Source organism: Gordionus sp. m RMFG-2023, chromosome 1 (assembly GCF_954871325.1).
Source record: "Gordionus sp. m RMFG-2023 chromosome 1, tfGorSpeb1-WG-v2, whole genome shotgun sequence".
Taxonomy (NCBI): Eukaryota; Metazoa; Nematomorpha; class Gordioida; order Chordodea; family Parachordodidae; genus Gordionus; species Gordionus sp. m RMFG-2023.
In genome coordinates this window covers 60,566,919-60,592,310 of record NC_088775.1, presented here as the reverse complement: position 1 = coordinate 60,592,310, position 25,392 = coordinate 60,566,919, and the positions used below count along the sequence as shown (strand labels likewise).

Genomic DNA, 25,392 nt, shown 5'->3' with positions numbered 1-25,392 from the left:
GAGATAAAAAGCTGATCGTTTCACAGGGTGACAAGCGACAGAAGATAGAATCCAAAAATTTCAAGCGACAATCGGATACAAACGGTCGTTCGAAACTAAGAATACTAGACAAGAGTCAGCCTTCGTTAGAACTTAGAAGACATCAAAGATTAAGAAGAATAAGTCGAGATCGAAAGAAGATTGATTATTCGCAGAATGTTGGGTCTAATTTAAGTAGGGAGGTGTTGTAAATGTTAGATTTAATTTGCATAAAGAATTCTTTTGGATTTTGTTGTACTTTATATTTAATTTGCATAAAGAATTCTTTTGGATTTATTATTATAACACGTGATAAAAATATTATATTTGAATAGTTATGAATATTAGTTATAAGAAGATTGAAAAGAGTATAAAAAGGCCAATTTTTACCATACAAAATGATCTTTTATAATTATTAACTTTTTTGTATTTTATTTTTTATTAATCTTTTTTATTATTTTTACTTATATAATTTTGTTAATTTGATAATGTTATAATTTTGAATAAAGAGATAAATTGATTTCATGATTTCGTGATTCCTAATTATTATTAATTTCTTTTTATATATATATATATTTTCTTTTTTTATTTTAGGTCTCAAAAGCCTTACTTTCAACATTCCTAATTATTATTAATTTCTTTTTATATTTAGGTTTTGATTCACAATGACAAATCTCCTCATTGTGACACTCTTTAGAAATATAACTAACCAATTACTATAACTAGTAACTGCAACTGGCTACCCTTTTTAAATGCAACTTGTACTTTCTAAAAGCAATTAACAACACTAAAAAATGAGAATAAATAAAATTAAATCCTATCTTGCCCCCTTTAAATTATGCTATTACAGCAACTCTAGAAGATTTTAGATGAAATGGTTGACCTTGCATATAAAGAAAAATATTTCACTGCCATACATTTTTTGACTCACATTATATTCTGCAGATCAGGGGCAGACTGGCCAGTAAGCCTAGTGGGAAAATCTCCCAAGGGCCTCAAGATTTTACAAATTTGGGGGCCTCGAATTTTTTTAAAAAAATTGGCATAAAATCTAAATATGTTCAATACCAATGACATATATAATACCTAGACTGACGATTCATTCATTAAAATGCATTTTCAAGCGTCGTTAAAAGCAAATCAGCTGGACCCGCCATTTTGGTAACACATATAGTTATTATTCTTACGTTAAAAACTACTAATAAATTGATAACTTGCTTCCTTATTATCTCGATGATCAGGTAATTCTTTAATAGTTTGCATCAGATATAGGAATAAATTAGGCTCTCGTTTAAAATTTTAATAATGATTAGTGTAACCACTGATTTGCATTGATGTACACTTTTAATGAATGAATCGTCAGTTTAGGTATTATATATGTCATTGTTCAATACATTTTTTTAAATATTATAAATTAAAATAATTATTAAATATTAATTTAATTATCTGGTGAAATTATAATCTCTATATATAAAATTCGTTCATTCCATTTATTTAAAAATAAAACCATTTATTGTCTTAAAATAAATAGCCGCAAGTAAATATTATTATTAATTTGTGCAATAATTATAGATATAAAGAAAACACAAAATTATTAATAAAATATAAACATTTATTAAAAATGAACCGAAATGAAAGTAATAAACTACACAAGCAAAACCAAACCCCATAAAAATAATTATATTAATAATTAATATAAAATATATATGTTTATATATCATTCATATAAAATAAGATGGATTTTTAATATAAAAAAAAATTAAATTTCTTCATATTCATTTTATTTATCAAGTTAAAATGAATAAACTATTCTAACCCAGAACTAAGTATTAAGGAAATTTATAATATCCCCTCCTCCAAACTAAAATGAGCCATATTTGTTTCACAAACATAATCCAATGTAAATGTTTAAGGATTTTTCTGGGCTTAGAGTGAAATTTTTATTTAAAATATATTGATTATTAATTATCTTATCATTCAAACATAACAACAACATTTTATCTGACATAGATCATTAATTATAAAGAAATATATAGATAACCTTGATAGCTATTTTATTAAATATCATTTTATTAAATATAAATTCTAATTTTAAAATTAAAATCTATATTTTTTATATTATCATGCATATAATATATATTAAAAATAAGAAAATACAAAAGTGGAGCAGAAAAACTTGATGATAATTCTTGTAAAGAATAAGATAGCTAGTGAAAATCCAAAACTGCAAGTTGTCTTTCTTCAATATAGCTACTATAAATTTATCAAAAACATCTTCATTCTTTGAAACTTCTTTAGAGTCTCCTTTATGCTCCAAAAAAGGTAATAATACAAAGTTGCGTGGCATTGTAATTCATACCATAAAATGTCCACATAAATCACATATAAAAAAAGGCATCCATCTTTATGTTTATTACAAGTATACTCACTCATTATAAATTTTGGTCCATGTTCTAATATATCTGATTTTTCTCATGCTCAAACCACAAAAAAGCATATTTAACATGCTCAGAGACTCCAGATTCTTCTTTATTTTACATGATAATACAATTTCACCAAATATTCCAATATCATTTTCTTCAAATGATAATAATACTTGAAATTGTTAAGCTATTAGGGCATTAAAATATGCCATATAGAGGTTCTGATTGTAATGAAACCTTATAAAATTTTTAAGAATTAGTTTAAATCATTGAAATTTTTTAGAACTGATACGTCACCTATCTAATTATGATCTAATCCGGAATTATCAATTAAATAAAGCTATTCAAGGAAACAAACATAGGAAGGAAAAACTTAAACTCTCAGCAAGTTACATTCCAAGGGGAGTGGTTACTTAATTACCTTATTAACCAAAATGACCGTTAGCAAAGTTATTGATGAAATTCTATACACGCTTAGAAAGAGAATTAAGGAACAATTAACATATAAAAGATTCCGCATACAGATGGACAGCACTCAGGATATAAACATATATGATCAAACAATTTGTTTGCGGTAAAAGGAGAAATTACAGTAAACCTTTTTGTAGTAGTTAAAATGAGTAATTCTTCAGGTAAAGGACTTTTTGATTTAAGTTCTTGTTTCTCTAAACAAGGGCTACAATTAAATAATATAATTGAAGAATCTCTTGATGGTGCACCTAATGTGATACAGGAATTTTTTTTTAATGAATTTTATAAAAAAAATGAAAGTTTGGACAAATGGAGGTGTGAATAACCAGCTTATTGGTTCAAAAATTTAAAAAGCTTCATGAAAACTGAAATACCACAGTGTAGAATTAGTCATAAAAAGAAGATTCCCTCGACAAATATTGCAGATAGAAATCCTGAAATCATAGGTGCAAAAAGAATAAAATAGTTAGATATAGGATTTCATATAAATATTTCTCAAGAAGAAGAGAAGATGTTAATAAGATTAAATATAACAATTCTTCCTACCCCTAAAAGTATTAAAGGAATTGATAAGCTTCATTTTGAGGAATGTTCAGATGAACGTCCAAATGACTATTCAAATTTACAGAATTTAAGTGTTTCGCGATATCATTGATTAGATAGTAACTGGTTTTACAGAAAGATTTTCGAAAAATCAACATTTAATAACTGACGCTCTATATTTCCATCCTAGTTTTGATAAAATTAATAGGGAAGATATAACTAAATAAGGCTTGATAGGGATAAACTGCGAGAAGACCTAATTTCATTCTCTATAAATAACAATTTACTCATTGGCTTGAAGAAGAGTACAGATAATTTGATTTATCATAGTGATTACACTTCAGAAGGTGAAAGATTTCAAGATTCTATGAAAGAAAGTTGCAACGGAGATTTTTTAACCAAATGCAATATAAAATGCAAGTAGTGTTTGATATCTGTATCTGAGACATGTATACATATGCATATACCAATTTATATATAGTATATGATTATGAATTTCTACTCACTTTATCGTTTTCACAAGGAAATTATGAACGAATCTTTAGCAAATTAAAAATAGACTGCTAGCAAATATTGAGCAGGATTATTTAGAAGCATTTTTAGTGATGTTGGTAGAAAGAAAATTATTAGAAGAAATAAAATTAAGTGAGATTCTTGAATATCTGGGCAAATGACCACCATTAATGAGAAAATTGTTAAGTTAACCTTGGTGGAAATTTAAACCTTAAGCACAATTTTAGAAATTCTTTTCTTTCTAAATGTTCAAAACCGATTTATAAGTAAATGTTTAATAATTTATTCATTTTATATCATTTAGCAATTTAATATAATATTATTCATTCTAATTCTAATTCTGCTTCTTTTTCTGTTTTGGGAATTTATGATTTTTATATCATGGACCAAAATGCAAGGAAAACCGAATCAGAAGTAAATTTTAATACAATTATATTAATATCTTTCGATATTATTTTATTTTAGCAATATAAAAAGAAAAATTCTCACTCCTATGTTCCACTTTTGTAACACCAAACCTTTTGTGGCAAAAGCGAGATTTAGTCAAATGCTATTGATTTTGAGCCGTGAGCAAGGATATATTATTATTGAATCAAGCTCACTATCAGCAGACCATTGCATTATCAGCAGTCTACATATTTTACTTCTTATGTAAAAAATATATTACATTTTAATATTATTATATTTCGTTTATTGTAAAATATACCAGAGCTTTTATTTAATTCTTATAAATATTTTACTTATTTGTTATATAAATATTGTTACTTATTTTTTATTTCAGCCTTACATATAAATAAAAAATAAAAATATATATAAAACAATTAAGATTTAGTAAATATATTACAAGAAATAAAAAGAATTATGATATAAAATTAATCCTAATATATAAAATAATATGTGAGGATTATTTAGAAACATTTATTTATTCCCGATTGGCTTGTTGTCGGCCATTATATGAATAAAATAATATATATATATAATAAGAAGAATAATGCATTCAACTCAAAGGACGAGTAATTCTTTTTAATGGATCATACATAAATTTTTTTTCATTTTGGCTTTCACCTTTTCTGGTGGTAAGCTCCTTCACTATCTATCTCCACTTTATTATTACTCATGCTATCTATTTTTATCTGATTTATATATGTATTTCTGATCAATTTCATTTATCGATCACCAGTGTATCGCTATCAGGGCCAAAGTATCTTGATCTCCCACCAGTGTATCAAATCAATATCGAATATCCCACCGGAGTATTCCTCACACCAAATTATCAAATCGACAGATATCCAAATTCTGATCTCCCACTGGAATATCAATCCCGATGGATCTCCCACCGGAGTATCATTATCAAGTCCATTGTATTGGTAGATTTTATGGTCAAAACAATAAATTCTTTATTATAAAATTGTTTCCTATATATAGTCTTTTATAATTATGTCATTTAACTACTACTAATATGCAATTACATTGACCTCCATAAGATAATATAAAATGTAAGAAATATATAATTCAAATAGCGTAACCTTTTAAAATATATATAAACATTCAAATATAACATATCTTCTTTCCCACCAAGTTAAGATCGTCTATCAATCTTTTTATTACCAAGTTCAAGTTCATCTATTAATCTTTTTGTTGGCTTTCGTTCCCTTGTTGGATAACGCGATTGCCTTCCTTTTTGACTTGGTTCAATTGGTATTATTGATTTGGTTTCGTCTGGTTCTTCCCTTATTCGTAGTTGATCTGCGTGTTTTCGTACTATTTTATCTTTTTCTTCTACGTTATACGAGAATTTTGCTTGTTGATTTATTATTTTTCCTTCATGCCATCCTTTTTCAAGTGGATTTTTTATCCAAACTAATTCGTTTTCTCCAAAATCTCTATGTATGCCTTTGTTTAACTGATCGTGTTTTACTACAGAGGTTTCTAATTTTTCAGTAATTGATGGTTTCACCCAGTCTAATAAAGTATTTAGTCTTCTCCCCATAAATAGTTTGGCAGGTATTCGGCCCGTTGAGGAATGTTTGGAATTTCTATATGTAACTAATACTTCATTAAGGCATTTTCCCCATCATTTAATTGTTCTCTATTAGCAAAATACCGATTTTTTATAGTTTGTATGCATCTTTCAACTAATCCGTTACTTCTCGGATGGTATGGTGTAGTTTTTATGTGTTGTATATTCTTATTTTTGCACCATTTGTAAAATTCATTTGAAATGAATTGTGGACCATTGTCTGTGACAATTTGACGTGGAACACCATATCGTGTAAGCCATTTTTCTAATCTATTTATTAATTTTTTACTTGTGGTATCTTTGATTCTATCGATCTCTATCCATTTTGAATATGCATCGATTCCTACCAACCAATAAAATCCGTCTAGTGGTCAGGCAAAATCTAAATGTACCCTTTCCCAGGGATGTGCTGGCGGATTCTATGGGTATACGGCAACTTCTGGTATATCTCTGCGATGTTTTTGACACCCAATACAGCGGTTGACTAATTTTTCGACATCTTTATCTAATTTTTCCCACCATATATAATGTCTCGTAATGGATTTCATCGATGTAATATCGGGATGACCTGTATGTAATATCTGTAAAACTTGTTTTTGTAGTGAATATGGAATTATTAAGCGACCATTCCAAAATAGGATACCGTCATCATTTTCTATTATATCTATTCTTGTTCTAAAAGCTTGTAATTCTGGTGCTTGATTTTGTATATTTGTACCATTTAATAATATTTTTACTCTTCTTAAAATTGGATCTTTAGCAGTTTCATCTCTAAGTTCTTTTCTTGATAGAGTTAATGTGTCATAAGTAAGATTTCGTATATATTTTACTGTTTTATTTTCACTTTTTATTTTATTATCATTTTTCTCTATTGGGTTTCGCGATAAAGCATCTGCAATTATATTACTTGCGCCATTCTTATACATTATTTCATAATCATATGCTGATAATTTATAAGCCCAACGTAACAATCTTTGGTTTGTTAAAGCGTTTAAATCTCTGTTATCCCCATATATTTTTATTAAAGGTTTATGGTCCTTTCGTATTTTAAATTTTCGTACATACAAATAGTTATGAAATTTTTCTACGCCGTTTACCATGGCTTTGGCTTCTTTGTCGATTGTTGAATAATTCTTTTCAGCATCTTGTAAAGTTCTCGAGGTGTAAGCTATTGGGTATTCGTTACCGTTATTATATTTTTGCAAGAGTACAGCTCCAAATTCTTGGTTTGATGCATCTGTTTCTAGTATTAACTCAAGATCCGGTTTATAAAATTGTATAGTATTGTGTTCTGTTACTATTCCTTTTGCTTTTTCAAATAATGCATCATCTTTTTTAGTCCAATTCCATTTAACATTTTTACTAGTTTTATTATGTAATTCGGCTATGATTCCATGTAAGTTTGGTATGAACCGTGTATAATAGTTTACCTAAAAATGATTTTATGTCATGTCTATCTTTTGGCGATGGATATTTTAGTATTGCTATTATTTTATTTTTATCCGGGTGTATTCCATTTTGATCTATTATGTATCCTAAATATGATACTTTTTCTTTCATAAAATTTATTTTGCTTGTTTTGACTTTTAATCCCGCATTTTGTAATTTTTTAAGGACTTGTTTTATATTCTCAATATGTTCAGTATCATTTTTTCCTGTGATTATAACATCATCTAAATAAACTGCTGTATCTTTACAATCAGCCAGTAAATCGTCCATATATCGTTGAAATATTAATGGTGCTGTAGCTATACCAAAAGGTAATCGTAAATAGCGGTAGTATCCATTTGGTGTTACCATTGTTAATAATTCTTGCGATTCATCGTCAATGCTCATTTGTAGGTATGCATCTTTGAGATCTAATGTTGTATATTTATTTCCATTAGCTATTTTTGCTATTAATTCTTCTTTAGTAGAAATTTATTTAACGTTACTTTAAAATCTCCACATAATCGTAGTTCGCCTGAAGTTTTACGTACCCCTACCATTGGAGTACTCCAGGTTACACTTGTTGTTGATGAATCTATTTTTTTGATTATATTATTTTCTTCCAAACGTTTCAGTTCATTTTCAATTTCTACTTTTAAAGGCAACGGTACTCCTAGCTGGCAGTGCAATTGGTTTTGTATTTTCTTCCAATTGTAGTTTTACTGGTACGACATTTTTATATTAAACCTAATTTATTATCAAACACCGTAGCAAATTCTTTATATAGTTTGTCAATATTTACGTTACCATTATCATTGTATTTATATCTATTGTTGATCATATTGATTTTTACATTTTTTGGTAACGCTAAGTCAATTCGATAATCCATGAAAATCCAAATAGAGCTGCATCATTTGTTTGTGTGACTAATAATGGAAGCCATTTTATGTTATTATTCGATTGTACTTTTACATCAGCTTCACCCATAATTTTTATTCTATTATTTCCATATGTAGATGGTGCTTTAGCCCTTCTAAGTTTTGGCTTTCCGATTTTATTCCATATTATTTCATTAATAATGGTTACTGCTGAGCCAGTATCATATTCCATTTTAATTTTTTGGGTGTTTATTAATACCTCAATTGTTGGATGTTGCCCATATTTGTATATTTTTCTTATTGAGACATCCGAATTGTCTTCTTTATTATTGTAATTTGTTCCGTAAATCTTTTCTTTAGCTTCACAACATACGGCGAAAAGGTTTGGTTTCCTACATTTGCTCACAATTTTCCGTAGGCGGGACAATTTCTAATAGCATGAAACCGATTACAGAAATAGCATGGTTTTCTCCAATTACTATTATTATTTGTATGGTAGTTATTATACCCGGGCACTAGTTGTCTTTTTACATATGCTTTATTATCATTTTGATAGTGCCGTTTATCATTATCATTATACTGCCGATTATTTTTATCATGTTGATTTATCTGATTATCATTATCATGTTTATTCGGCTCTTTGATTTTGTATACCATTTTAGCAGTATTATTTATTTCTAAGTCGGCTCGTTCCATCGCTAAAGCCAATTCTACCACTTTGTTTAAGCTTAACGGTTGGTCTTCGTCTTTAGTATCTGGATATCTTAATAGTAGTTCTTTATCCAGTTGTGACATCTTTAGTCCGGCGATTAATTGATCTCGAATTCTCAGTTCTACATTGTCTTCAAATTCGCATCTTTTTTTAAATAGCTCATTACGGATTCAGTAGCCCCGCGACTTAATCTAATGAAATCAAATCTTGATGCCAAAATAATTCTTTTATCTTTATATAGTTGTTTTGCTATTTTATATATGTCAATCCATCCTACCTCCTCTATATTCCTAAGATAGAGTAATTTTTTGATATCAGTTATAATGTTTATTCCTCCATAAGTTATAAATAATTTTTTTAAAGTGGCGTCAGTTTGAGGAATATTTTTCACATTTAGTATATATTTGATATAATCAACGTAGTCCTCGATAGAACAATCCTCATTTTTAAAGTCCTGGAGAATAATTTTATCCATAATTTCTAAATATATATAATTTTTTTTTTATACAGAAATTTTTTTTATAATTCTATATATTATTTAAACTTGACCGAAAACCGCGCGATTTAGATTTTCTTATTTTTTTTATCTCGTCGCCATTTTTTATAGTCAAAACAATAGATTCTTTATTATAAAATTGTTTCCTATATATAGTCTTTTATAATTATGTCATTTAACTACTACTAATATGCAATTACATTGACCTCCATAAGATAATATAAAGTGTAAGAAATATATAATTCAAATAGCGTAACCTTTTAAAATATATATAAACATTCAAATATAACAGTAGACATTGAGCTTGAGAGGCCCCCGAGGTCACCATCATCCTATTGCTGACCAAGAAATCATTATCATCTGACATACGAATTCAGCTGGCCATCTTTTTTGGTTTATTGGACAAGTATCCTAGCACCTGGCTGCCCAAGCCTGTCGGTGACCAGGGTGGCATTTCTAGGCTCAGAAATTTATCATATCATATGTTAAAGCCATCCATCATCGAAGAAAAACTCAAATTTTTTTAGTTCCTTACAGGATTGAACCTGGGACCTTCGGTTTACAAGCATACATACACCACTGGTCCACCCCTACGATAATGGATCATACATAAATATTAAAAAGATAATAATTATTTTAAATTTTAATATAGAGTCGTTGATTTCAAATATAATCATATAATTCCTGGCCGCAGGATGGGTATAAGTGGGTTGTAGGCCCATAAGGGGGTGAAGCCCCCAACTATGGGGCCTCTTAAAATCTCCCACGGGGCTTTTAGTCTCCTAGCCCTCCCTTGATGCTCACTGACATATTAAATAATAGTTTAAAAATAATAAAATCAAATATATTATATTATTTTTAAAAATCTGACTTATAGGCAGGATTAAAATGAACCAAATTTACAATTTTATTCTGAACCCAGATCTATAAATACCCGATTAAAATCAATTAGTAACTGTGAAGCTCTAGCTTAAAGAAAAGTTTAGAATCTACCAAAGTTTAAATCAACTAAAATTTCACCTTTTATCGACTAAAATCTGGTTTATACAAAAAAAAGGATTAGTAATTAAAATGAATAGTAAAACAAACTTCATAACAATATCACATATCTTGGCATATTCATGTGAATAAGATTTCAAAGCTTTCCTTCTTATTGGTAGATTGTAGAATAAATCTTCAATAATAATTTGAGTACCTTGATTACCAGCAAAAGGTTTTGGCGTGTCTTTAGGCTTTCCATCTAAATAGCTGCACCTTTAGTTGAATATGATAAAAAAAAAATTTTAATGTGTATTAATTTAAATTACCATGTTATACGTAAAAAATCGTTAAAGAAAAAATTAATAAATACATTTCAAAATGGGGGATTCCATGGGAAATTAACAAGTCTTTCAGACGATCTTATTTAAAATAAATGAATTATGATATTTATTTATGTTGTAAATTTTATTATTATTCAAATTTTAGACATAGCTCAACCAGATCTAAAAACATTATTTATGGATTATAATTAGAAGAAAAATAATATTAAAAATATTTTAAATTATCAAAAAAATGAGATTTTATTTTTTTTTAAATTAATAAATATTATATAAAAATATGGGGTCTGTATCTGTTTTTAGATACATTTTGATTTATTTAACGCTTTTTATAATAAAAATAAAATGCAAAATTCATTTTATTTCATATTGGTATATAATTTTTGTAAATATATATTAAAAAATAAATAAATATTATTTTTTCCCCAATTTAAATCTATAGATATCAGTTCAAGATTGTAAAGGATATTTTCATCATGTAAAGGAATATGATGCCCATTAATGATAAAAAACAATACCAATGATATACAAAATTATTTTAAGCAAATAAATTTATTTAGAATATTTTAAAATTTTTTTGAAGATATCTTCCTGACTTTTAATAAATAAATTATTAGTTTAATGTAAAAAAAATTTTTTTTAATAGATGCTCGCTTTGAATTAGAATTTAATCAAAGGAATGATAAAAATAGGGGTATTTACATTTTTATATTAATATTTTATTTAGTGTTCGAATTGAATAACATAAAAATATTGTTTACATATTTTGTGCTCTCATAAAAATATTGTTTACATATTTTGTGCTCTCATAATAAGAATTTTCGTAAAAGGACAACAGGGAAACCTCTAAATAAGTATGATAAAAATTATATCTATTTGTAGATCATTTAAAAATTTTATCTGTATCAAGATAGGTTTTAGACGATGCATCTGTATCAAGATTTTTAAAAGTATCTTTTGACAACTCTGCAAGATGATATATTATTAGATTAATCATTTAAAAGGTATTGAAGTATTATTATATATTTTAATTAATGCTATTCCTTTGTAAATCTTAAAGAGATTTAAAAAGGTTAGATTTTATAATCTGTTCTATATATAGTTATAAGTTTTAATTTAGAGTTACAATAATTTGATCTTTCAAAACTTTTGTATAAAACTATTAATTAAATAATTATTAATACAATATTTTCTTATTGCAATCCACAACCCCTCATCATATAAAAATTATTTTTATTATAAAAGGAAATTTTAATTAATAATTCCTTTTTATTGCCATTAACATAGCAAGACTAAACTTTATAATGGGCAACATTACAAAATCCTCTAACAAAATATAGTTCTTTGCAAGCAAAACCTTCTTTTGCATGAAAACATTTTGGATCCTTAATATTAAACTGACACAAATAATAAGAGAACCTGTTGCGGCAGATAAAGTCTTTTGTAATATGTGTTTGCAAATAGTACTTGATAAAGATGATGAGAGTAAAAATATTTCGTCATTTTCAGAGAAAATTTTTTAATTATTTTTAAAATATTTGTGAATTTTTTAATCAGTTATCTAAACAAGCTTTTTTCAAAAAATATTTGCACATCAAACATAATGAAACATTTACTTGACAAACATGAATTATCAAGAAAAGAAAAATTCAAATTTAAAATTACTTTTCAAACCCATTGTAAAAGATATAATTGACCCGAAAAAGATAAATGTATTTTGGTATGGAATTATGTTCTCATGTGTTGCAAGGATTTAATGCTATTCTCTTCCATAAATTATACTGGAATGCAAGATTTTCTAAGGGTAAATTGTAAAATATTTATAATTTTTTATAGTGCAATTTTAATTTTTATTTCAACTGTTAAAATATCTACTTATTTTATAATAGAATATCATTTAAATAAAGCTGATCTAATCCCACAGAATTTAATGTAACATGTTTTTTTTAATAAGTTTTTATTATGTAGAAATATGGCATTATTTCAGATACAAAAGATATGCCATATAGAACAACACTTAACCAGGGTGGATCAGATGATGTGTGTTTATCTATGAAAACATACATATGTCAAAAAATTGATATAAGTCCAAAATTTTGAGCTACAACTTTTGATGTGTGGACTGATAAATATAGAGGGTGAAATTATATTACCTTAACATTTCATGAAATAGATAATTATTTTAAAAGTACATTTTATACATTGACTAATCATCTTGTCACTCAAAAGCATACGGCCGAAACTATTCCTTCCGAGATAGATGAAGTTGTAAATGAATTCAATATAGGGTATGTGTTCCAGCTACGAGCATAGCTAGCGAGCGTATATCCATAGCTACTCACTCTGAACTTAAAGATTAATTATTATATCCTGTAAATCTAAATAAAATAATATTTATACATGATAATTAAAACTTAATAAAATCGTTAAATTATAGATATAATTTAATTCAAAATTTGCTAAAGTATAAATTTAATTTTAAGTGTTTCCAATAAATTTAAAATTTTAATTTAAATTAGATAAATATTTGAGGTCGCCTTCGATTTTTGTGTAGGCGTCTAAATCGGTATGCGTCGCCAGCCGGAGTTTTTAAAAAGAAACGCCGTCGCCGGACTTTCTAGCTAATATTGAAAGTTTAATAAAATCCAATGTTCTTATCTTCCAAAAATCTAAGACATAGTTTATCTCTAAATTATAAGGCGAAAATAATGAATAACACTCTTTTTCTAAACTAGTTAAATAACGTTATTGTTCCAGATTCTTGTGATGAATAGATGAATGGTAGCTGTAGCTTATATCTTAAGATAATCGAATTCTGAAGCAACTTCTGCGGTTTCACATTCGGTTGTCCGTGTAAGGCAACAGAGAGGTATCGTGTAGAAATAAAAATCGCACCGAAGTTATATTTTTTCCTTTAAATATTCATTTAATGATTATAGATTAAAAACGATGATCCAAATGTGCTCCTAACAACTAAGTAAAAAATAAAACAAAGAGAAATGAATAAAAAAACTAATTTATATATTTTAAAATACTACCTGAAAATCGGTTATTAGAAATCTATGATGTAAAATTTATTAAGCATATTTTGTTTAAGAGATGCTATAAGAGGACTGTCATATTCTTTTGCGATTAAATTATTTCTAATTTCACTAAGAAATAATATGGATAAATTTATAGTGCATCGTTTTTAGGCGGATAAAAATCAATTGTTATTTTGAAGGTTCAAAGAAAATTTAAAAGTTCATGCACCAAGTCCCAATCGGAGTTAAATAATTTTAAATCCGTTCTCCATTCTATTTAATAGAATATTTATAGGATTTTTGTTATTGCCACTCACACTTTCTAACATTATTAAAATACTATGTCAAAGTATAGGCACATTTAATTTTAAGGTTTTTTGTTTTTTCTAATATGATCTTTGATTTCCACTATCATGATCAAACCCAAAAGATTTTAGTAAAATAGATCATTATCACCCAAATCTAAAATATCCGATGAAATGATATCAATTCAAAGCATTTTCTATTTTCGATTATATCTTCAAAATTAGCTGTTTTGAATATTTAGGCAACTATAATTTCTCTCAATTTTTTGATGATTTCTATTTTATTAATTTTTTTATTCCAACTACTGTCACTAGATTATGAAATCAATGCCCCAAACATAAATGATTGTCATATTCTCCTAGACGAACACCTTTCTTTACATTGGGTCCTGCATCCATAACCATTTGAAATTTTTTAGACTCTAAATTGAATTCACTTTTAACTTTATCTATCTTGGAAGGAATAGTGTTGAAAAAATTGTCATAAAATGTTTAAATGAATTTAGATCATCTAATAAGAGTTTGAATTAAAAGAGTAAGTCGAGTGGTAAGATATGGAATGGTGTGAGTTGTTAGATGCCCCTATTCGCCATTGATAATATAAAAATTACTATATTTGGCGGGGTTCTATTTTTTGTTCTCACTTACTTTGTATAAATATTAGGGGTGTACCGATACCACTTTTTGGAGGGATCCTATCCGATGGTATCCCCGATATTAAATCGATATCCCGATTACCGATCCGATATCATATCTAATTTTGTATTCTGTAAAGATACCAATGGTTTTAATTTTTAATATACTTTTTATTAGTATAACATCTATAATTTAACTATACCATAACTTATGTCATTTAAATATATTATAATGATCAGTTAGAGTTTAAATTCAATTTAATTGCAATTATAAAAGTATATAAAATATTTTTATTGTTAAATCATTTATATATAAGTAATAACATTAATCTATATACATAATAAGTAATAAACAAATATATTATGAAATTTGAAATAAATATTTAAAAATTTAACATTATATAGAAGATTTCTATTTAGAAATTCCAAAATTTCCAATTTATCAGAGGGTCCGCGGCGATGGTACTGTCAATATCACCAGCTTCACTAAAAATAGATTATCGCACACTTTTATAAACAGAATGCGCAAAAAATTAACAATATGGCAGAATGTTTATTAATTATTATTAAAAAAATAAACATAAAAATGGGATTTCGATTTTTTAGATATAACTTTTTTAAAAAATTTTTATAACATTTTATTTTTCTTAAAAATTTTATATCGGATCGGAAAATTTTATAATATTGGCTGATAACCGATATTTTAAAATGGGTGAAATATCGGCCCGATCCGGTAAAAATATCGGTACATATCTAATAAATATATTTAAATATTGTTTTTTTACTTTAATCACTTTTTATCTTTCTTTTTCTTTTACTTTTCTCTTTTGTGTGAAGTTTTTAAGACACAAATAATTTTGGGAGCAAGGAAAAAATGAAAATAACTATAATCCTTTTATTTCGTTTTATCTTTTTATATCTTATACAAAATAATTGTAAATTGATTAATAATATAATTAATCTAAAAATAACAATTTTTATTAAACCTTTTTAAACAATAATAATATATATTAAAAGAATGATTGCGCAAAATAATCAAAAAAAATATTCATCACTAAAAATGAATGACCTCACAATTTAATATAAAAAAAAGACCCACACAACAGATAGTATTTTAAAATATTATAAACCTATAAAAAGATATTTTAAAATGAAAAAGATAGCTGTTTCCAAATGTTTTCAAAAAATATTTCGAAAATGAATTAGCGGAGGCATATTAAGGCATGGTTTCACATGTAGAAAATCTACTACATGCTGTTAATGTGTAATTGCAATCAGAAGAATCTTTGTTAATAAAAATTCATAAAATTATGCTATCTTAACAACTAAAAATTGATAACAAATTTTCCGGCTCTTTTGTTAAAAAAATCATTTTAAAATGGTCATATGTTGTCCAAATTAATGGCTTTTAAATAAAGGAGATATTTTTTTTACTAAAACAATTTTAGAGTTTGCAATCAAAATTTGATTTTAATAACTATTTACAAATGTATAAATGTTATGACCTTGGAACAAAAATCATCAATTGATGGATTTTGTAATTTAATAAATATATTAAAAATACCGATAGACTTAGACATTGATATCTTGTTTGAGGAGATTGTAATGCTCTCTATTTTTTATAATTGACCAGTATATCCCAAAATAAATGGTCTAAAAGCAGAGGATAAATAGGTACAATTTGTAATAACGATCAATCCCCATGCTTGGAAAAAATATGCGAGCATGTATTATCCCATTCGAATGCCTTATCAGATCGTATTTTTAGCCTGATGAGGACTACCTAGAGAAAGGAGAGAAATAAGATTGCAACATTACAGGCCGAACTTGTGGTTAAACCAAATTATAATATGTCATGCAAGCTATTTTAAAAATATCTCATAACGACGATAAACGTTTCCAATATTTAAATCTTAAATAAAATACAGATGTAGAAATATTTTTAGGGACACCAAAACTATTTGTCATCTCACGAATACCTAAGGGGGAAAGGTTTTGCGAGGCACCTGTCGAAAAACTTGATTTCCTTGATAAGTAATTATTCTTCTGTAAAACACTGGCTAGACACCCTGTCATTTGCCTTTACTACCCTATAAGTTCCCGATCCTGCCAGCAAATAATCCCTGACACAGCAAATTAAGGATGCAACTATCTACCCCTTACCCTAATCACATTTCCACATGCTTCAAAGGTAATGACATGGATAAAAATAAGAACCACAAAAATGACCTGCTCACCAAGGCCAGGAAAATATCTAAAAAGCTTGATAAACTGTATGTTAAATCCGCTTTAAGCCTGCCTGGCAACTTCTGATAATAAGATGGCTCAACTATGGTTGATAATGTTCTAAAAAATGCTATAGATACTTTGCATAATTTCAAACATATTTAAATATTATATTTTGTCAACTCTACCCATTAGCACTTCTACCATTCTCTAAGATGAATAAAAACACATGATAGTACTATCTCTGAAAATAGATTGAGTTAAGTGCTGATGAAAACATTGAAAAATATACATAATTCTTAAGAATAATTTTGTGCGTTTATCTATATTTCCAACATTTAATTTTTTCATTAAAGTTAAATTTATATATCAAATTTTAAATACTTAATATATTTTTTTTTATAAAATTTATATTTCAATACATTAATTTTTAGATAGTCACTAGTTCTAATAAATCTGAAAATTAAGATATTCTTGAATACCTAGAAATTTTTTTAATTATCCATCCCATAGCAACTTCCTGTGTATATGCCTGAAAAATTTAGGTATAGCATTAAATGTATAGCTGGAAAATTCGTAGAAAAAATTACCTGTCTGGGGCAGACTTTTCATAAAACTTTAGTGATGGAATAACTTTTCGTAAAATTTTTATTGGTCGGGCCTGACTTTCATAAATTTTTATGGGCCAGGCCACATAAAATTTTTAAAAAATTATTATGTGTTGGGCCAGGCTTGAAATATTATAATTGGCCAGGCAACTTGTGCAAAAAAGGGTAATAATCATTCCTAGAGAGTTTCAGCACCTAAAAAATTCCTCTAAAATCTTTTATACCAAAAATAAGTAAATATTTGCTTACATAATTTCAAGGGATACAAAATTATATATATTTTGTGACTCTAGCATAAATATTTTTGATAATTTAGATTTAATTGTCAAAATTACAGGGGCATAATATTAATGTCACACTGTCTAAAACTATATGAAAAAATAGAAAAAAGATTAAGAGACATAATCGAAATAGGAGAGACTCAGTTTGGCTTTATGCTTGGAAGATCAACAACTGATGCTATCCACGCAATTAGGCAAATGGAAAAATACAGGGAAAAGAACAAAAAGCTACACATGGTCTTTCTCGATCTAGAAAAGGTCTTCGAATCCCAAGAAAACTTATCTAGTGGGGGCTACACACAAAGAGGTGCCCGAAAAATATATAAGAATAATACAGGATATGTATATGGGCTATACAACAATGGTCCGTAGCACAACAGGTACTTCAGCAGGCTTCACAATAGCCGAAGGAGAGGGTCGGCTCTCAGCCCACTTCTCTTCATCACAGTAATAGATGTATTAGCACAGTCTATACCTCAAACAGTACGGTGGAATATGATATTTGCAGATGATATTGTGATACTTGCCGAATCCAAGAATGAAATGAAAGAAAGATTAGTGAGTTGGATAAATATCCTAAAAAAGCACGGACTAAAAGTAAATAGAGAAAAGACGGAGTACATAGTGATAGGAAGAGATGAAACAGAGAGTATTGATATAAATGAATGGCAGATATTGGCAATTGAAAGCTGAAAATATTTGGGCTCCACTATACAAACAAACGGCACAATAGAAAAAGAGATAGAGTAAAATTAATCAAGTGGTTAAAGTGGAGATCTATATCTGGAGTGCTATTTGACAAAAGAATCCCACACAAATTAAAGGGAAAAATTTACAGTTCCATAGTATAACCAACTATTCTATATAGTTCGGAAATATGGCCAATCAAGGAATCAGAGGAGAGAAGTCTACAAACTATGGAGATGAGAATGCTGAGGATGACTGCTGGGGTAACTAGAAAGGATAAAGTGCGCAGTACAAGAATACTAAGTAGTTTAAAGGTAGTGCCCAAGATTAATGGTAAACAGACTTAGGTGGTATGGGCACACAATGAGAAGGCCTATGAACTACATAGGAAATAAGGTTGAGAGTTTGGAAGTGATGAGCAAACGTAAAAAAGGAAGGCCAAAACTTCAATGGGGCCATAAAGTTAGAGCCAATATAAAGAAGTATAAATTAGATAAAAGAGATTGTATGAATAACTTAAAGTGGAGAGAAATGTTGAAGGAGCTTACCACCAGAAAAAATGAAAGCTAAAGAGAAAAAAAAAATTATTTATGAGATTTTTTACTGATGTATATCTATGCTTCTGGCTATAGGTGAGGAAACACTAAGTTTAGCTGAAAAATAACTAGAGCTGTTAGTCATAGTCATAAAATGAATACAACTTCTTATACAATTTTAAATCATAGCTAATAATTTATTTAAATTTTTTTAAATCAGTGAGCCATATCCCTAATGACTGTTATAAAAAGTAAACCAAAAGAAAATGGAAAAGATCAAATTAAGACCTAAATGTCAAAAATATAATTAAATATATTTTTCAACTTTAATGAAAAAAAAGCTAATTTTAATGCAAAAATAAAATAGTCTAAATCATTTTTTTATATTTTTCAAAATAAGAAATGGGCAGTTATATTAACAATTTGGTAGAAATTAAAAATTCTAAGGCTTGGATGGATAAAAAGATTCATCTATGAATTTTTTTTAATAAATTACTTAATGACTTTTCTATTTTAAAACAACTCTTAATTCCTGCCCATTTAATTAAATTTAATGATCAAAAAAATTATAGCCATTTATATTATAATAATATTAGTTTTAGTTTAATAATATTCATTTATGAAGAATATAAGAGTGCATAGAAATCTTTGGAATAATTTAAAATACAGAGATTCAACAAGTAAGATTATATGGGAGTAAATTGGAAAGGTTTAAACTAAATTATGATCAGGTGAAGAAGAAACCTGCAGCTGTAAAAACCAAATTCAACAAAATATATGCTGTGCTCTCATTAAAAAAAGCAAGGATCTTCAATTTGTTGAACAATATAATTGGTTAAAAGAAAATGTAAAAGATATTATCAAACATTCTAAGGCAAGTTTTGAATTCCCACAGTAAAACATTCAGGAATCTGAAGCCATCTAGGAACAGTATTATTTAATTATAAGATTTATATGTTTCAATAGGCTGCATCATTTGATTCTATTGTTTACCTGATGTAAATGTTTAAATGGCTCAAATATTTATAATGATTCCTGATAATAGTATAAAATCTGTATACTATATTTCTATTATTTGATATTTGTTATTGAATAATAGCTAGAAAGATAATAATAATGAAAATAAAAAAAAATTAAAATTAAAAAAATGAAAATGATAATGATAATAAAAAAAATGAAAATGAAAAAAGTAATTTTAAAATAACCTTCTAAGAAAAAAAAGCTAAAAATTATTGAAACTGAATGTATAGAAATTTGAAAGGGTATATATTAATTCCATGACAAATCGACCAGCGATTCAGTTGACCATCTCAAAAATGATTGAAACTTGGCATGTTAGTTATTTATGTTGTAAATGTTAATAAAATCAAAATTTTAGCGTGCTAGCTCAACCAGATCCAAAGACATACGCCATCTCGATAGCCATTTTTGTTTTATTTAATTTTATTTGATTTTTATAAATAAAAAAATGCAATATAGATGGCGTTATATTAAATTTTTTTATAATATATAATATTTAATATAAATATGAATAGTAATGTGATTAAAATTAAAAAATCAATTGAGTATAACCAAGAATCATGTCCTGGGTCGATATGTAAGCAGGCAGCCCATACAGATATTATTTTATTGACGCTATATTGTAAAATAAACATATTTTAAAATTTTGAACAAACAAACAATATAAAAATAAATACCTCTTGTTTTAATCTTATCCCATTTTGTGCTTATTAGTAGAATTTCTTGAGACGATAATTTGTAGGTACGTCCTGTCACCATAATAGGATCTACTACTGTTATTATTTGATTAATGGGTAACCAACCATATCTTTACAGCAATTGTGGGGTAAAAGAAGGATGATTATGGTCCACGGGGATGTAAAAAGGAAATATATATCTCCTCAGTAATTTCATTCTTTTTTAGTACTGTGGCTAACAATTAAAAATCGTCATAAACACATGTTACAAATCCTTTAATATCGGCAAAAGACAAATTGCAAAAGGCAAATTATTGGCATTTGAGATATTGTTAATTTAAAAGTCCTCTGCATATGAATATATTTTTAATTTAAGTTTACTTAAACTCTAAGGAAATACAGCATGTATTTCCCGAGTTCCTAGAATGGGACGAGCTAAATTGAATCTTTCTCGTAGTTTAATCTCTTGTAAATTGTATAGTTCGTTGGTTATACATGTAAAATTTACTGATGGCATGTTTTGTTTTGAAAATTGATATAAATCAACTGGCGTTAAAATGTGTCCAGAACTGATGTGCTGAAGGCTTAAACGTGCTGCTAATCTTTTTAATGTTCCGCCAAGGCTGTCACATGGACCTTTTCCATGGGATGTAGCTGAAAAATACCATTCAACTGCTACACCAAAATCTGATTCATGATAACAGATTTATAAAAAAATTTCTGTATTTATATTGTGCAGCTGATCCGTCAGAGCAGTAATATATTTTGTTTGGCTTTTTGCTGAATTGATTAGTCAAAAATTTTATCATTTTAGTCTGGTATAAATGTACTGCATAACATTATGTTGAAGTGACTCTGATATTACCATATAATTAAGGTTTTCTATATTGCCCTTATTATTATAATATGCTATCATAGGATGAATAGTGGTTTGATTATTATTCCAGTGGAATCCTTGAACAGTGTCTTGGATTATAAATGCATAATTTTCAAAGAAATCACAAATTATCATAAATTCATTAGGTTGTAAAAAATGTTTAATTTTGAAATATATGATGATTGAATGGTAGCGATGATAGGAATAAAAAAAATAAAATAAGCTGATAAAATCGTTATTTTCAAATAATAAGGATAGTAAATCCACAACAATGAAAGGATATATCTACAAATTATGGCCTTAGGAATTTCTATTAATAAGCGCAAAATTATAATGTTTGAATGTAAGAATATGTTTATTTTACAATATAGCGTCAATAAAATAATATCTGTATGGTCTGACTGCTTACATAACGCACCAGGACATCATTCATGGTTATACTCAATTGTTATTTTTAATTATAATCACAATACTATTCATATTTTTATTAAATATAATATAACGCCATTTATATTGAATTTTTTTTATTTATAAAAATAATAAAAATTCAAATAAAATTAAAAAAAACAAAAATGGCTATCGAGATTTTTTATTAAATCGTTTAATATAAAGGTAATAAACATTTTTAGTGAATATTAACACCCAAAAAAAATCCATTCCTAACAATGTTAATTTTTTATTTTTACCGGAAATAAGAAAACACTTGAAATTTTTTGATTTTTTTTAAATATTTTCCAACGTAAAATTTTAAGGGCTATAAAATGATATATAATTTGTAACTCTATCTTAAATATTTTTTAGAATAACAAGATTTAATGAAATTCACGATTTTCGACTTTGAAGCCGTATATCTTTGCATCTGGTTGAGCTAGCACTCTAAATTTTTGATTTTATTAACATTTACAACATAAATAACTAACATGCCAAGTTTCATTCATTTTTGAGATGGTCGGCCGAAAATAATCACCCATATATTATTTATCTGTTATCAAACAGTTATATAAAATGAAAAATATATAATTAGTATAATTGTAAACGATTACAAAAAAAATCATAATAACAAAAAGACAATATTGAGGCATAGATCATAAAATAATGTAAAATACAAAATAAATATAAGTGAAAGCAGCAAAAATTATTCAAAACCTCCTTTATCTAATCATCAGGAGAGATCGATTTAATAAAACAACATAATTTTTTTTTTTTAAAATAGATACACTGAATTCAAACAAAAGTGATATACTTAATAATAGAAACCTGTTTTAAATGGCACCTTTTGCGTCAATTTTTAAAAATGGCTAACTCAATATTTTAGCCAGAAAAATATTGCCTAAGCTTCGAGATTTTGCTAATAGATGTTTTATGAGCAAAGACTTGCGTAATATTCACCTGGATAAAATATTGAGTTAGCCATTTTTAAAAATCGCCTCAAATGAAGCTGTTTAACAACACTATATGCATTATATTTAAATCAAATGAACAATATAACAGATGGTAGAAGAAATTTTAAACTTAAATATTGTGAAAATTTGTAAATGAAAATTATCAATATTTTTATTATTTATATTGATTTTATTACAATTTTATAATATAACTCAAATATAATAATAAATTATATATTTTTTTAGTTTGAAAAATAATAATATGATCTTTCTATGTAAAATTTGCTATTATGTAACTGAAGGCTATTTTTTTTTAAATATGAATCCTTAAAAACAGTTATTAAATCAGGTTTTTCAAATTTTAATTAGCTATTTTCAATATAAATTCTTATATTTATTTACAAGAAAATCAAGGTTGTAAAAATTTATAAGTTGCTTAACTTACTTTAAAAATTCTTACATTTATTAGAAAATTAAGTCCATATAGATTATAAGTTGCTTAACTTACTTTAAAAATTCTTACATTTATTAGAAAATTAAGTCCATATAGATTATAAGTTGCTCAACTTGAAATTCCAATATTAAATATGGATACAATAAGAATTGATTAATATCAATCTATTTTAATATTTTAATTTACAAAACTTTTATAAAATTTTAATGGAAGATTTTGGTCATGTTTCATAATTTCATTAATTTATGAAAATAATTTTTTATATACTTTATTTAAAATTAATAAAAGATAACTAAGGAAAACAGTGCACTGATTTTAAAAAATTAGCCAGACCCATTTAAAATAGACTATTGCTATTAATTAGTCATATGATTATAATTTATAACTAGTTTTATTTAATATGCATAGTCAAAGTGACTATAACCAAGGCATTATCTATCTATGGCTGAGCTAGCACTCTAAAATTTAAAATTATGTAATATATAGGCATATGCTAAGTTTTGTTCATTTTAGAGAAGATTGTACAAAAATATTGTTTTTTTATTTTTCATGGAATGACCCAAATAGCTTTATTAAAATTATGAGGGTATAGATAATATATATTTAAATATTAAATATAAGTCATACTTATAAGCGCATGCACTATTGGCCATTTTTGTGATTATATATAAATGAGAAACATGACTTATGCTAGCTAAAGCTTCTCCTCGAAACCCATAAGTTTGTAAAGAATTTAAATCATCGTATTTACATATTTTACTGGTTGTGAATCGTTCACAAATTATTCCTAAGTCATCTTTCTGTCATATGTATTTAAAAATTACAAATAATTTAACTATTTTGTATAATTTTAATGGGAGTATAAAATATCTAAATAATTTTTATTTATCTTAATATAATGTGATCAAAACTTTAATAATCAACAAACATTATAATAAAAAGTAAAAGAATATATTAGAATAAGTTTTAAAAAAAAGTGGCAACAATTTATTAATATAAAAATTTATTTTAAATAAATATTATAAATATAACAAGCAAAAATTTTGAATTATTGGTATATAATTATAAATAAAAATGACACAATCTAGTTTTTTATCATATTTATTTTACATAGTATTAAGAAATAAAATTATAAATAATTACGTGAATTCCTGTGCCATTATCTTGAATATGTATACATTTCATTCCTCCGTCTTTTATTGATATCTGGATTGCCATAGATTTGGCATCAATACTGTTTTCAATTAACTCCTTTAATGCATTATAGGGCCTTTGTATAACTTCTCCTGCAGCTATTTTATTGATAACATCTTCATCGAGCTTTTTAATAATCCCGCTTTTCGAAATGCATATTGGATTGATCATACCTAAATTAAGTAGATGATTTTGATAGTGCTTTATGTTACCATGTCGATAAATAAGTTTTAAAAAAGAAGGCATTCCTAAGTTTATTTCCTTAACCTCAGTAACGTAAGCATGTAATTGCAGTCTCAAAAAGATGTTGGAACCTTTAGACCTTTTAACTGACTAAGTGAAGGGGTTGATTGTTATAGAAATTTTTTAAAATGGATTCGGCAGAAATAACATTATAGCAACCATGTTGGGCCATTCATGAGTTACAGCTGAAATTCTCACGCCTAGATAATGGAAGCGGAAAACGGCTAACATCGTTAGATAATGAAATTTAAAATTTTATATTTGCATTATTATCTACTTTTACAATATTAACTTATAGATATTTTATATTATTATAATTTTTATTATTCGTTCATCTTTTTTAAAGATTTTATATTTTGGCGTTTTATATAGCTTAAGTCAACTGCTTTAGTTATTTATATTTATTTTCTATATTTTTTTTAT

The 25,392-nt window shown here is 26.6% G+C and overlaps 1 protein-coding gene across 1 annotated transcript in view; it reads right to left on the bottom strand.

Annotated features, from left to right (window-relative positions):
• The window catches only part of LOC135928121 (DNA mismatch repair protein Mlh1-like), a 63,233-nt gene extending 38,336 nt beyond the window's left edge, over positions 1-24,897 (bottom strand). The window contains exons 1-3 of the mRNA XM_065464481.1: positions 24,676-24,897; positions 24,160-24,332; positions 10,592-10,756 (exon numbers count right to left, since the gene is read on the bottom strand). Of these exons, the coding sequence (XP_065320553.1) occupies positions 10,592-10,756; positions 24,160-24,332; positions 24,676-24,897 (560 nt within the window). The remainder of the gene's footprint in view (positions 1-10,591; positions 10,757-24,159; positions 24,333-24,675) is intronic.
• Positions 24,898-25,392: the final 495 nt, after the last annotated feature.